Raw genomic sequence first — 15,284 nt, forward strand, 5'->3', positions numbered from 1 at the left:
TTATTCCAAGTGAGAAAGATCTGATGACTCAGAAATGAAGACCCCGAGTGAATTACGAAGTTCTTTGAGTGTATTTCAAAAGGTCAAGGTTTAGTTCTATTTGCATGGCAGTTTAAATAACGTTAGAACCCGCCAACCGGATTACTCCATCCTTCAGTCTGCAATCCGGATAAAGTAAGCATCTTGGTCAGTTTGGAAGAAAAATGTCGATATGACAAGAGTGACTAAATTGAAGTAAAGTAATTTCATGCATCGCTAATCTTTCAGCTAATCATTTGAGGATTTGGCTTCTCTGGCATTCTCAAGATTACATGTTGCAAATGAACAACTCGACAGAGTTTGTACATCTTGTTCAATAACTTTTTTGTATTGGCTTTAAAATTGGCACGTTGCAGCTGGTCCAAAGTTCTTGCCACCAACCACCACCCCTTCCCCCACCAAAAAAAAAATTTGAATATTTTCAGTACTGCATTTGGTCAATAGTCAGTTTTCATATTTTACATTTTGTTACGTGAGAATGGTTCCATATTTCCCTCGTCATTTATAATTGTTTCACAATATTCTCTTTCTCAGGAGAATTGGCTGTGCTTTTTAGGCTTGACTTGGATTGGATTAGTCTTGTGACCATAATGAAGCGGGATGAATGAATAAGAATAAGTGCACCCCTTAAAAATGTTATGTTTATCAGATCTTTGAACCTCATTTCCTAATAGGTTTTCAAAGCATTCAGATTCCTTGTTCAATCAATTATGCTTTTCACCCCTAATAAAAGTTTGCAACCAGATTGAAGTTCCGGTGGCACAATATTGGGTAGTGAGATTCGCTTGGAACCAGGGGTAGACCATTCCGCCGCTCAAACCTATTCTACCATTGTGTTTAGATCATGGCTGATCTGTATCTCAACTGCATTTTCTCCATACCCTAATGTTTTGGAGACTTTCAACATGCTGACTCCAGTATAGTAGTGCAGAGATTATGATATTGAACTAATAATCCAGAGATTGTGGGCTGAATTTTACCAGTCCCTCGACATCGTGGCGGGGAGGCCTATAAAATGCTACCAGGAGCAGCCCGCCACAACCCACGACACCAAGAAGGCCCCATCAGACATTAGCGGTGGCGGCGAGGCCTCGGTGTGGCCCCGCCCCCACCGCAAGGCGGCAGGGCCTTCATTCAAATATCGAAATGAGCCACATTGAAAATGAACTTACCTGCTTCCACCGGCTGTTCCATGCTGATTTTATGGCTAACTGGCCACAACCTGCACTTTGGAACTCCGAGGTGAGAGACTGGTGGGGAGAGGGAAGGAATGAACCTATCGGGGCAGAAAAAGTGGGGAGCGGGGAAAACTATTCCTATTGGTTGTGGGGATGGTGGAAGGGGTTGAGGGTCAAAGATACTAAAGTGGGGGGGGGGGTAGTTCAGAATTTCAAAAAGTGTATTTTAGGGGGTATAGGTCAATTTGTGTGTTTAGGACTGAATGGAGAGTGGTATAGGGGATTCAATGTTACATTAAACGTCCATTAATTTTAAGCTCACCGGCAGCTTTAAATATTTAGATATATCCTGAAGGGCTTGAAGCCCTTTAAAAATGGCGCCTGTATGGTGGCGGTGGACGTCTTTGCCGGGGATGCAACAGCCACCCCCTCAACATCATCGGGGCGGCGCTGTGCCCCCTCCATTTAAATTAGCCTCCGTGCTTAATATCAGCGGCACTTCCATATCTGAAGGCCACCGCTTTCACAGCGTGCCGCCGTGGAACACAATGCGTTAATAAAATTCAGCCTTGAGTGTTCAAATCCCACCACGGTAATTTGTGAAATGAAATTAAATAAATCTTGTTATTTATGGGATGGCACCAGAAAACAAATGTCTGAAGGTTGATGGGTTGTTACAAAAATTCAGCTAATGTCTTTCACGAAAGGGAACCTGTCACCTGGTCCACATGTGACTTCAGTCCCAGACTGGTGGTTTCTTATGGAGCTCTGAAGTAACATAAGTCACTCATTTTTTTAAAATTTATAAATGGCAAGCACCTAGATGTCGACAGTAAACAGAGCCCAAAACCAAATACAAATAAATTTTAACATTGCAATGTTTTAATTATATCCTCACTTAAATGTTAACTGAGATGCATGGGCTTCACAGTATGCATGTCTCCTTTATCAGCAATTGATTCTAGTCCCCATTAAAAGTGATGATTTTGAGGGTCTTTTTTTTTTTAAAAGAGCAAGACTCCCTGCGGCAAGGTTTTTACTAATATGATTGTTAAATATGTAAGAGGTGACCTCCTTTCTTTCAGCATACTATGAGATGTTTCTCAGCACCATTGTTACTGGGAGCTTCATGGTATTCCAATGTACTGCCGCAGCGCTGTTTTTAATAGCATTATGGCTAGCAAATAGTGAAGTTGCATATTCTCTTGAAGTATGCTCTCCACAAAATAGTGACATTTTGAACTGCACTCATCCACAGCAGAAACAATATCATAAACCCAAATTACCTTGAGTGTGGCTGGTCGATCTCCTCTTTCAAATTTGATTTTCCCCAATGAGAGAGAGCACCAGACCAATTTGTTTGGGAGACGCTCAAGTCATGGTAAAATTGCTGAAGTGTCTTTTCTTGGTTATTCAAAATGAATAAGTTTGTGTAACGGTATTTTTGAGTGAAAAGCCCAGTTATTTACTTTGTAATTCAAGTGAAATGAAGTGGTGTGAGACTATTTTGTCTGCGGGCTCCACTGAATGCACACTGCGCAAAGTCTGCCTCTTTGATGAAATTTGGCTTCCTGTTTCTATTCTAGAAGGGAAAGAAATCCTCCAGACTGATATTCCAAACAATAGATGCGTTTAATCTCCATCTCTCAGACTTTTGGCACACACGCAAGTTTATAACTGGAGTCTGACCTGAGATGGTGATGGATTCTCCATTACAGCTTCAAACACTTCTCAGCTTCAAAAGCTCAGAGTGCAATGTTAAAGTTAAGTTTGTTAACCTATACTTTGGGAATATGATATCAGTTAAAAAGAAGTCTTGCTATGGGCTACCATTTGAATAATATCAGAAACCCAGGTGTTGACATTGGCCAGTTCCATGTTAGCATGTTTTGTTTGAAGCAAATGTACAATTAAGTCTATCTGCAGCCCATTTGGATCCATTTTCCTTTTTTTCTACTTTTACTGTCCTTTCAAACCTCAATGTACTTTTCTATCTTTTCCTTCGCATTTTATTTAGTCTATAAATTATACTTGACTCTTTGCATATCAGCCTCCTTATATTTACCAAACCCTCCCATTGCTTTTCAAATGACAAAATTGGTACTTGCTCTTTATTCCAAAATAATGTTAAGTGTCCTTCTCTTTCTCCCAGGGTATCTAAGCTGCCTTGACTGCCCAAATTTTTAGCAGTTGGCAATGTTTTCTCTCTCATCCCTGCTAAGGTGGAGTACCTGGTTTCTACTGAAGACATTCCAGGAGTTGCTGAGATTAGAATTTGTCACTCATATGGGAGGCACTGACATTTTTCATTTCTCTCCTTTACTCCACTTAGTTACCTTTTGTATTTAACTAGTTGCTTTGCTGTTGGCTCAGCTCTTTGACTGGAATCAGTATTCCAGATATGTTTGGCAATCTTGTCTCCTTTGCAAGCCATTTTGGGCTTCATAAAGGTTTATTTAGGCGTAGCTCTGATTTTTTTTTTAAAAAGCATTACCCCAATGGCATTCATCTTAAAATCCTTTTGTACCCTGTACCCCTTCATAGTAATCAAGGATGCAATGTGGTATTAAGATCCAAATCTCCCATCAATAGTGGATTTAAAACTGCACCCAGTCTAGAAGATATAAAGACCTCTGTCACAGTTTAGATAGCATTTATTTTTTGGTCTGGAATTAACTGTGCTGTACTTCTAGCAAAAGTAACATTAGATCCACTATTTCATGTATTGCATATCCAGTGCACTACTTGTTTCATGTCTAAATTTATTTGGGTGTTTCAAAAGTGCGTGTGCAATCTGCCTTTTGCTCGGATCAGTATTTAGGCTTTGGCTGTTTTGCTTCTGGTCAGATCCTCAGCTGAAGTTTTGAACTGACATTTTTCTGCCAGTCTTTCAGTTTATTTTTCCATCAACAACAAACAGCCTTCATTGATTATGGTGCCTTTAAAGTAGAACTTGTCCTGAAGCACTGCTCTTCAGGTACTAGGCCATGTAGAAGAGCTGTAAATTCCATAAAGTTAGGATGCAAATGTACTGGCCAAGAAGGTGAAATTCTTCTGCACCTTGAATTCATTCTGTCACCGTTTAGTTCAAGATAGACATTGAGTGATCTAAAATATGTAGATCATTCTACTTGCCTTTCATACTCTTGCCAGATCCTTGTGCTGAAGGAGATCAGGGAGCAACTCTGTTGGTCCTTGACTTCTTGTTATGGAGGTATCTCTAGTTTTTGAGAGTTTCAGCTGGCAAAAATAGCACACAGCTTTTGAAAAGGCAACGACAGTGAAATTTATTCCGGGGAGGAATATCGGTATAGCAAGAATTTAATGAGAAACTGCTGGTGTGGATTTAGGAGAAGGAGAACCTGACTGGCAAACTTTTGGGTTTTGAACATTAGTGATGAGGTAGAGAGTGGCAGTCTTGTGTTGGTGGTTATGTAGGTTTGCAGAAAGCTTTTGACAAAGTTTCATATGGAAGACTTCTAATTTAGTTAAAGCTACAAGAATCCACAAATTGATCTAATAAAATTGCTTATCATTCATAATTTCTGATCTACATACAATGAAGTTTAAATAGAGAAGGGACCTAAAGTAGTGGTAGACCCATTACACCGGAGACAGAGTGCAAGAGAGGGGAATTGAATACAAAAGTAGGGAAGTTGTGCTTCAACTATACAGGGCATGGTGAGACTACACAGTGGAGTACTGTGTACAGTCCTGGTCTCCTTATTTAAGGAAGGATGTAAATGTGTTGGAGGCAGTACAGAGAAGGTTTACTAGACTAATACCTGGAAGGGCAGGCTGTCTTGCAAGGAAAGGTTGGACAGGCTAGGCTTGTATCTGCTGGAATTTAGAAAAGTAAGAGGCGACTTGATTGAAACATATAAGATCCTGAGGGGTCTTGACAGGGTGGATGTGGAAAGGATGTTAGTCCTTGTGGGAGAATCTAGAACTAGGGGTCACTGTTTAATAATAAGGCGTCACCCATTTAAGACTGAGATGAGGAGAAATTTTTTCTCTGAGGGTCATGAGTCTTTGGAATTCTCTTCCTTAAAAGGCAGTGGAAGGAGAGTCTTTGAATATTTTTAAGGCAGAGGTAGATAGATTCTTGATAAGCAAGGGGGTGGAAGGTTATCGGGGGTAGGTGGAAATGTGGAGTTATCAGTTCAGCCATGAACTTATTGAATGGCGGAGCAGGCTTGAAGGACTGAGTGGCCTACTCCTGCTCTTAATTCGTATGTTTGTATGTATATGCGGCATTTATGCTGAATGCATTTTTTAAAAAGCTAACAGAGTGCGAAATTGTTTATCTAGAACAGTAGGACGTAAATATATAGAAATTATGCTCATACTTTATATTACATGCATCTGAACACTGAGTAACATGTTTGATTTTTGCCACCCCATCACAATGAGGGATGTATGTATGTTGGGAAGGTTACAGGTAAAAGCAATAAGTATATGTTCCGGGAGGACTGCAAGTATAAAAGGGTTAAACTATGGAAACTGAGGGTGGTGAAGAGTTCCAGGGTAAGTATGTGTTGTAGCAGCTATGCAGCAAGTCTTAGTTGCAACACAGTAAGGATGCAGCTGAGAGAGAATTCATATGGTATATTTGAATGAGAAAGAATGTGATGACATTTCAGTGGAGCAACAGCCATAGCCAAACTGATAGACCAAAAACCATAAAAATCCATTGGAGAGGGTGCTTAAAGACTAAAGGTGAGGCAAGGGTCACTAACAGATTTTGTTCTTGTATCTTGTCCAGTACCAGTCTGGATGGAGCTGGACTTTTACAGACTTGACTGGGTCACTTGGCCTTTTTAAAATACTCTCTTGGAACATTTTTTAAGTTGAACCTTCTTTGTCACTTCCACCTTTAGTTCCTACTACAGCTGCTAGCACTCCAGATGCTGTTGACAAATACCTCGAAACACCTGGCGATGAGAACGAGCATGCTTATTTCCAGAAGGCAAAGGAGAGGTTGGAGGCCAAGCATCGAGAGCGCATGTCAAAGGTTGGTTTATTTCGCTGTATTTTATGTGAGGTCTTTTCCTCTGTAGTTAGGTTAATAGCAGTTTTTACTGGTCCTGTATGATATCCATTGATCTATTTAATCAATGCTATCACTAATCTTAGTACCAATGTGCTATTCGCATTGAAGCAAATAAACTACAATATGAATCCGGTGTACTTGCGTGACACTAGTTGTATTGCAGTCCCTTCTCTGGGATTCAGGAGCGGAGAGCAGTCGAACCCGTGTGGAAACAACCAGAACAAGGAGCGAATAAATCCAGTGCGAGGCTCAGGGCCTTCACGTACCTTCAAGAGCGGAGAGCAGTCGGACCTCTTGGGGCGCGCCAGAGTTTTGAAAAAAGAAGCGAACAGTGATGTCACAAGAAAGCTGCAAGGTGATTGGTTGGTGAGTCACTGCTGTTAGGAAATAGCTCTAAATAGCTAGGTAAGTATCTAAGGTAAGAAAGGTTTACAGTTTATTTTCGTATATAGTAAGTAGTGTTTTAGGGAGTTCTGTAGTATCGAGGACCAGGGAAGTAGGGCCCGAGAGTAATTGATATTATTTGATAGTAAGATCTTCCAAAAGCGTTAATTTAAAGGGTTAAGTCATGACAGGAGAGCTCAAAGCCATGGTGTGCTCCTCATGCTCTATATGGGAAACCAGGAACAATTCCAGTGCCCAGGACCAGCACGTGTGCAGCAAGTGTCTCCAGCTGCAGCTCCTGGAAGCCCGGGTTTCGGAGCTAGAGCAGCAGCTGAGGACACTGTGGAGCATCCACGAGGCAGAGAGTGTCGTGGGTAGCATGTATAGAGAGGTGGTCACACCGCGTGCTCAGACCCCACAGGCAGGAAGGGAATGGGTGACCACCAGGCAGAGCAAGAGGACTCGGCAGGCAGTGCAGGAATCTCATGTGGCTATTCTCCTGCAAAACAGATATACTGCTTTGGATACTGTTGGGAGGAATGGCCTTTCAGGGGAAAGCAACAACAGCCCAGTTTGTTGTACCACGGTTGGCTCTGCTGCACAGGGGAGGAGTAAAAAGTGTGGGAATGCAATAGTTATAGGGGATTCACTTGTAAGGAAAATAGATAGGCATTTCTGTGGCCGCAAAAGAGACTGTAGGATGGTATGTTGCCTCCCTGGTGCTAGGGTCAAGGATGTCTCAGAGCGGTTACAGGACATCCTGAAGGGGGAGGGTGAACAGCCAATGGTCGTGGTACGCATTGGTATAAACAACGTAGGTTTAAAAGCAGAATATAGGGAGTTAGGAAGTAAGTTGAAAATTAGGATCTCAAAGGTAGTGATCATAGGATTACTATCAGTGCCACATGCTAGTCAGAGTAGAAATAGCAGGATGTATTGGATGAATACGTGGCTGAAGAGATGGTGTGGGGTGAGTGGGGGGGCAGAGTTTTAGATTCCTGGGGCATTGGGACCGGTTCTGAGGGAGGTGGGACCAATACAAACTGGACGGGTTATACCTGGGCAGGATCAGGACTGATGTCCTGGGGGAGTATTTGCTAGAGTGGTTGGGGAAGGTTTAAACTAAAATGGCAGGAGGATGGGAACCTTTACAAGAAGTCAGATGAGGGGGGATCAAAAACGAGAACAAAAGACAGTAAGGGGAAAAAGAAAAGTGATAGGCAGAGAAATCAAGGGCCAGAATCAAACTGGGCCACAGTGAAAAGTAGTGGGAAGGGGACAAGTAATGTTAAAAAGACAAGCCTTAAGACTTTGTGCCTTAACGCGCGGAGCATTCGCAATAAAGTGGATGAATTAATCACGCAAATAGATGTAAACGGGTATGATATAGTCGGGATTACGGAGACATGGCTGCAAGGTGACCAGGGATGGGAAATGAACATCCAGGGGTATTCAGTATTTAGGAAGGACAGACAAAAAGCAAAAGGCGGTGGAGTTGCATTGCTGGTTAAAGAAGAAATTAACGCAATAGTGAGGAAAGATATTAGCTCTGATGTGGAATTAATATGGGTAGAGCTGAGAAACGCTAAGGGGCAAAAAATGTTGGTGGGGGTTGTATATAGACCCCCCAAAACTGTAGTGATGATGTTGGGAATGGCATTAAACAGGAAATTAGAGACGCATGCGATAAAGGAACATCTGTAATTATGGGTGATTTTCATCTGCATATAGATTGGGCAAATCAAATTAGTCACAATACCGTAGAGGAGGAATTTTTGGAGTTCATACGGGATGGTTTTCTGGACCAATGCATTGAGTAATCAACTAGAGAACAGGCCATCCTAGACTGGGTATTGTGTAATGAGAGAGGAATAATTGACAATCTAGTGGTGCAAGACCCCTTGGGGATGCGCGACCATAATATGATAAAATTCTTCATCAAGATGGAGAGTGACGTAGTTGATTCTGAGACTAGGGTCCTCAATCTTAGTAAAGGAAACTACGAAGGTATGAGGCGCGAGTTGGCTATGATGGATTGGGAAACATTATTAAAAGGGATGATGGTGGAAAGGCAATGCCAAACATTTAAAGAGCACATGGATGAACTGCAACAATTGTTTGTTCCTGTCTGCCGCAAATGTAAAACAGGAAAGATAGCCAAACTATGGCTTACAAGGAAAATTAGAGATAGCATTAGATCCAAGGAAGAGGCATATAAAATCACCAGAAAAAACAACAGCCCTGAGGATTGGGAGCAGTTTAGAATTCAGCAAAGGAGGACCAAGGGATTGATTAATAATGGGAAAATAAAGTACGAGAGCAAGCTTGCGGGGAACATAAAAACTGTAAAAGTTTCTATAGGTATGTGAAGAGAAATGTAGGTCCCTTACAATCAAACAGGGGAATTTATTATGGGGAACAAAGAAATGGCTGACCAACTAAATCATACTTTGATTCTGTCTTCACAAAGGAGGACACAAATATCATACCAGAAATGTTGGGGAGAACAGAGTTTAGTGAGAGAGAAGAACTGAATGAAATCAGTATTAGTAGAGAAATGGTGTTGGGGAAATTGATGACATTGAAGGCTGACTAATCCCCAGGGCCTGATGGTATGCATCCCAGAGTACTTATGGAAATGGTCCTAGAAATAGTGGATGCATTGGTGGTCATCTTCCAAGATTGTTTAGTTTAGTTTAGTTTAGAGATACAGCACTGAAACAGGCCCTTCGGCCCACCGAGTCTGTGCCGACCATCAACCACCCATTTATATTAATCCTACACTAATCCCATATTCCTACCACATCTCCACCTGTCCCTATATTTTCCTACCACCTACCTATACTAGGGGCAATTTATAATGGCCAATTAACCTATCAACCTGCAAGTCTTTGGCATGTGGGAGGAAACCGGAGCACCCGGAGGAAACCCACGCAGACACAAGGAGAACTTGCAAACTCCACACAGGCAGTACCCAGAATTGAACCCGGGTTGCTGGAGCTGTGAGGCTGCAGTGCTAACCACTGCGCCACTGTGCCGCCCCACTGTATAGACTCTGGAACAGTTCCTACAGATTGGAGGGTAGTAATGTAACCCCACTGTTTAAAAAGGGAGGTAGAGAGAAAACAGGGAATTACAGACCAGTCAGACTGACGTTGGTAGTGGGGAAAATTCTAGAGTCCATTATCAAAGATTTTATAGCAGAGCACTTGGAGAACAGTGGTAGAATCGGACAGAGTCAGCATGGATTTACGAAAGGGAAATCATGCTTGACAAATCTACTAGAATTCTTTGAGGATGTAACTAGTAGAGGTGATGAGGGGGGGCCAGTGGATGTGGTTTATTTGGACTTTCAGAAGGCTTTCGACAAAGTCCCACATAAGAGATTGGCGTGTAAAATTAAAGTGCGTGGGATTGGGGGTAGTGTATTGTGATGGATAGAAAATTGGTTGGCGGACAGGAAACAGAGTAGGGATAAACGGGTCTTTTTCCGAATGGCAGGAAGTGACTGATGGGGTACTGCAGGGATCGATGTTAGCACCCTAGCTATTCACAATATACATTAATGATTTAGATGAGGGAACTAAATGTAATATCTCCAAATTTGCAGATGAGACAAAACTGGGTGGGAGGGTGAGCTGTGAGGAGGATGCAGAGAGACTTCAGGGTGATTTGGACAAGTTGAGTGAGTGGGCAAATGCATGGCAGGTGCAGTATAATTTGGATAAATGTGAGGTTATCCACTTTGGTAGCAAAAGCAGGAAGGCAGATTATTATCTCAACGGCTATAAACTGAAAGAGGGGAATATGCAGCGAGACCTGGGTGTTCTCGTACACCAGTTGCTGAAGGTAAGCATGCAGATGCAACAGGTAGTAAAAAAGGCAAATGGTATGTTGGCCTTCATAGCGAGAGGATTCGAGTACAGGAGCAGGGATGTCTTGCTGCAATTATGCGAGGCCTTGGTGAGGTCACACCGGGAATATTGTGTGCAGTTTTGGTCTCTTATCTGAGGAAGGATGTTCTTGCTATCGAGAGAGTGCACTGAAGGTTTACCAGACTGATTCCTGGGATGGCAGGACTGATGTATGAGGAGAGATTGAGTCAGTTTGGATTATATTCGCTGGAGTTCAGAAGAGTGAGGGGGGAATCTCATAGAAACGTATAAAACTCTAACAGGACTTGACATGGTCGATGCAGGAAGGATGTTCCCGATGGTGGCGAGTCCAGAACCAGGGATCATAGTGTAAGGATATGGGGTAAACCTTTCAGGACTGAGATGAGGAGAAATTTCTTCACCCAGAGAGTGGTGAACTGTGGAATTCGCTACCACAGAAAACAGTTGAGGCCAGAACATTGTATGTTTTCAAGAAGGAGTTAGATATAGCTCTTGGGGCGAAAGGGATCAAAGGATATGGGGGGGAAAGCAGGAACAGGTTACTGAGTTGGATGATCAGCCATGATCATAATGAATGGCGGATCAGGCTCGAAAGGCCGAATGGCCTACTCCTATTTACTGTGTTTCTATTTCTGGCTTTAATTTTGAGATGCAAATCATGAGCTGTGTTTTTAAATGGACTATCTTGTCTTTAGATAATGAGGGAATGGGAAGAAGCTGAGCGTCAAGCTAAAAACCTGCCTAAAGCTGACAAAAAGGCTGTCATTCAGGTAAGCATGAATGTGGTTTTAAGCATTGATCATTTTTTTAAATCCTGCATGCAAAGTTCGAGTGTGGACACAGCATTGTAATTTTAACATACACGCTGTTTGAGAGGGAAGGGAATGCATGGATAGTTTTAATAATTTAAGTCGTTGAGATTTATTATACATCTGTGTGTTCCAACTTTGTAAACTGGCACAACACTGTACCTTTTGTATGCTGGATCTTGTAGTCTGGACAGTTACTGTAAATCACTGTCTACAGTTTATAGCCTTCCTCTTTTGAATTATAAACTGGAAGCCAGTACCTATTTTTTTAATGGGAACCATTTGTGCTCTTTTAAGCGATTCCAGGAGATGGTAGAATCACTAGAGCAGGAAGCAGCAAGTGAGAGGCAGCAATTGGTGGAGACCCACATGGCGAGGGTGGAGGCCATGCTGAACGATAGACGCCGTATTGCGCTGGAGAATTACCTTGCTGCATTGCAGGCCGATCCACCCCGGGTAAGTGCAAAGCTGGATGGAGAGAGCAAAATTGTCCATGTTGAGTTGGCGCGTTGCTTGCTGGAGACAGTCCAGGCCACTGTTAATTCAAGGAAGTTTAAAGCTTTGGGTCATACTTTGTGTTTTGCTTTGGAAACTAGATTAATTTTTTGTAAAAAAAAACTTAATTTTTTACTGCCAAAGGGTTTTTCTTTGCTCAATGACATGAGCTGCATTATTTTCTTTTAAATGGTGTGGTTCATTGGGGAAGTGCTGGTATTCAGTTGCACTGGCACAGATCTGTGGGCTACTCCCTATAGCTTCCTATGTATTCTTGGTCTCATGCCAATTGTCCTGGGGGAAGGTTGCCAAGAGGAGGCCAGGCATTCTGCCCAGAGGAAGGAAGCAGGAGGTCCACTTACTTTGGGCCAAGGTCATTGATTTCCTAGCTGGCGTTCCCGAGTGACATTGGTAGATGCTACAGATAAGGTCTCCAGCTCATTCTGACAGAGATGATACTTTGACACTGGTGGAAGAGGGGAGGGAATAAATTGGCAGGTGGGTGTAAGTTCTTTATAATAAAAAAAAACCTGACCATTTAAGTTTTACTTTCTTCCTGGTCCATCTTAAGTTTTGGCAGGTTTCGGGAATTCGAGGCTCCAGTTCCCATGCAGCTGCCAGTGGCTCATTGGACCTGTCTGTCCCCCAGGGCAAAGAATGGAATTTACTGGCTCGAGAATGTGAATTGTGCATTCCTGAAACTTTGATCCTCTTCAGAGTGTGAAGTGCTGAGAATAAAATAGAAATTCGGCTTCTGCTATGTGCCTGGTAAAACAAGCTGTTGTGGGGCACTGCGGTTTAATAAATTTTCTGGAATCTACTTCATATCCTACTTTATTGAATAGTAAAAGGTCTAATTAAACTGAGTTATGATTTTATTCATGATTAAAATGTGTAAAGAATTGCATGCTGCTGTCTGTGGGTTTTTCAGCTTTTACTTCCTGTGCAAATTAGTGCCGGAGTTTTTAGCAGAAAAGAATTGTACCAAAATAACTTGGCTGTTTATCCTTCTAGCCCCGCCATGTTCTCAATGCACTGAAGAAATATATCCGTGCTGAGCAGAAAGACAGACAGCATACCCTGAAACATTTTGAACATGTCCGCATGGTTGACCCCAAGAAGGCGGCCCAGATCAAATCACAAGTAAGAGCCTAATTGGAATGTGCAGCTAAATGAAGTCACGGTTAATACAGCACCTCCACTGCAGGTTCCAATCTCGATCGACTCCAAGTTCAAACCTGTAGAAGTGTGTATAATTGTGCATTAACCTGTTGTACCCCAGGTTAATTTGGTGATGTGAAACCAAAAGTCAGTTACACTCTCAAGATATGTTATTCCCAACAAAATTCTGATTACTAAGATGGCCCAGTTAAAACTTTAAATATATATTCAGATGTAATTTGGTTCTTTTCAACTCCTCCTCCCAGCACTTTACCAAATTAATCTGCTGAAAAGTTTGTGATGTGAGGAAGATTATTTATTGAGCACCGCCCATTCCCCAAGGTCACTCATTTGTGTGGTGGAAACAGAGCTGGGAAAAGGACTTGACATACCGCTAACTGACTGCTGTGCAAGTTCACTGAAATTTAGTTTCACGGTCTTAATAGCTTGAAGCACAAATGCAAAAATAGCAAAGAACCTTGGCTTTTCTGTCTGTACCTGCGACGTCTTGGCAAGAATACACTTCCACAAGTTAAGAACAAGCTGTGAAAACGTGTCCTTTATTGCTTTTTGCAAGTCAACTCTTAAATCAACAGTCATGATTAAACCTATTAGAATAAATGCTGGCAACTTTTGAGTGTTTTGGAAGCATAGATAATGAAAGTTTATCAATAGTTCTGCAGGTGCAACAAATCGGAGCACCAGTAGACAGTGACCGTGTTAGGATCTCGTTTGACCACCAGCACTACAAAGTAGCTGGCTCCAGACAGCAACATTTGATTCCTAGCTTCAGGTAGTCTGCCTTGCATGGTCTGGCGATAATAAGATGGAGAGTTTTAAAAATAGATTTCACAGCTTAATGTTTTGTCTTGTGCTGTTCCGGTCTGTAAAAGTCACTTTTTCCATACTCTTAGCTTTTAAATAACTCCTTTTGAGATGATATTGAAGTGTTGGATAGTTTGGAAACCCTTTTCATATTAACTCATTTGCTGGATTTAATTACCTGAAAGTTAATGGTAATGTTGAGACAGTGCTTTGTGGTATTAGAATCTTCAAGCTGGTTTCTCCTAGAATCATAGAACCATTCATTACAGCACAGAAGGAGGCCATTTGACTCATTGGACCTGTGCCTCTTCCTGTCTCAACCTCCTTCAAAATTATATTAGCAACAATAAACACTGCAATCATGTTTTTGAAGGATTGGGCAGGCTTTGGCACAGAAAGAAGGCCTCCTCTTTGAAAAGCTGTGGCAGCATGGGATGAAACAGGAGAGATTACAAGGCTAATTTGGATTTTACCAGATTACCATATTAATGTAGAGTGTTGCTGGTAGGACAAGTGTATAATTTGGTGACTTAATGGGATAAATATGAAATTGTTTCATTTTTAAAATAAAAACTGAAGAGCTGCTAATGGCTTTTTTGCCCAGTCTGTTCTTAAAAAGTCAGATTTTTCTGCTGGTACCAAATCCCATAAAATTGGTAGTAAGCTGAATAGCTTTAAAGTGAGTTAAATCACAAGGGTTCACTGGCAGCCACCTTCAGCTTGTCAATTTGTACAGTTTCGAAATGAAATGTCACAGTATATGATTTGGTAAGTCAAACTAGTCAGTGGAAACTCAACAACATCAACTTGCATTTATGTAGCACCTTTAATGTGATAAAACATCCCAAGGCACTTTACAAGAGTGTTGTGAAACAAAATTTGACACTGAGCCATATTGGAGGTATTCAGTTAGATAACCAAAAGTTTGGTCAAATAAGTAGGTTGAAGGAATATCTTTAAGGAGAGAAGAGTAACGGGGATATATAGTGAGGGAATTCCAAAGCTTAGAGCCTAGGCAGCTGAATGTACTGCCACCAATGATGGAACAATTAAAATCAGGAATGTTCGAGGCCAGAATTGACAGATCTACAACAATTTGTATTTATATTGTCCCTTTGACATCATAAAACATCCAAAGGCATTTCACAAGACCATTATAAAACATAATATGACACCGAGCCAAATAGAGATAGTAGGTCAGACCAAAAGCTTGATCAAAGAGGTAGGTTTTAAGGAGTGTCTTAAAGGTAGAAAGCAAGGTAGAGAGCCAGAGGGGCGTAGGGAGGGAATTCAAGCTTAGGGCCTAGATGACTGAATGTGTGGCTACCAATGATGGAGCAATTAAAATTGGGGATGTTCAAGAGGCCAGAATTAGATGAATGCAGATATTTCGGAGGCTTGAGGGGAGGGGTGGACAAGATTACAGAGATAGGAAGGGGTGAGG

At 41.8% G+C, this 15,284-nt stretch overlaps 1 protein-coding gene across 2 annotated transcripts in view; it reads left to right on the plus strand.

Moving 5' to 3' along the window:
- Positions 1–15,284, plus strand: part of LOC137374710 (amyloid-beta precursor protein-like) — a 201,636-nt gene that overhangs the window by 160,016 nt on the left and 26,336 nt on the right. For both annotated transcript variants that reach the window (XM_068041251.1, XM_068041250.1), the window contains 4 exons: positions 6,098–6,231; positions 11,246–11,320; positions 11,657–11,815; positions 12,869–12,997. In XM_068041251.1, coding sequence (XP_067897352.1) covers positions 6,098–6,231; positions 11,246–11,320; positions 11,657–11,815; positions 12,869–12,997 — 497 coding nt within the window. The remainder of the gene's footprint in view (positions 1–6,097; positions 6,232–11,245; positions 11,321–11,656; positions 11,816–12,868; positions 12,998–15,284) is intronic.

Source organism: Heterodontus francisci, chromosome 10 (genome assembly GCF_036365525.1).
Source record: "Heterodontus francisci isolate sHetFra1 chromosome 10, sHetFra1.hap1, whole genome shotgun sequence".
Classification (NCBI taxonomy): Eukaryota; Metazoa; Chordata; class Chondrichthyes; order Heterodontiformes; family Heterodontidae; genus Heterodontus; species Heterodontus francisci.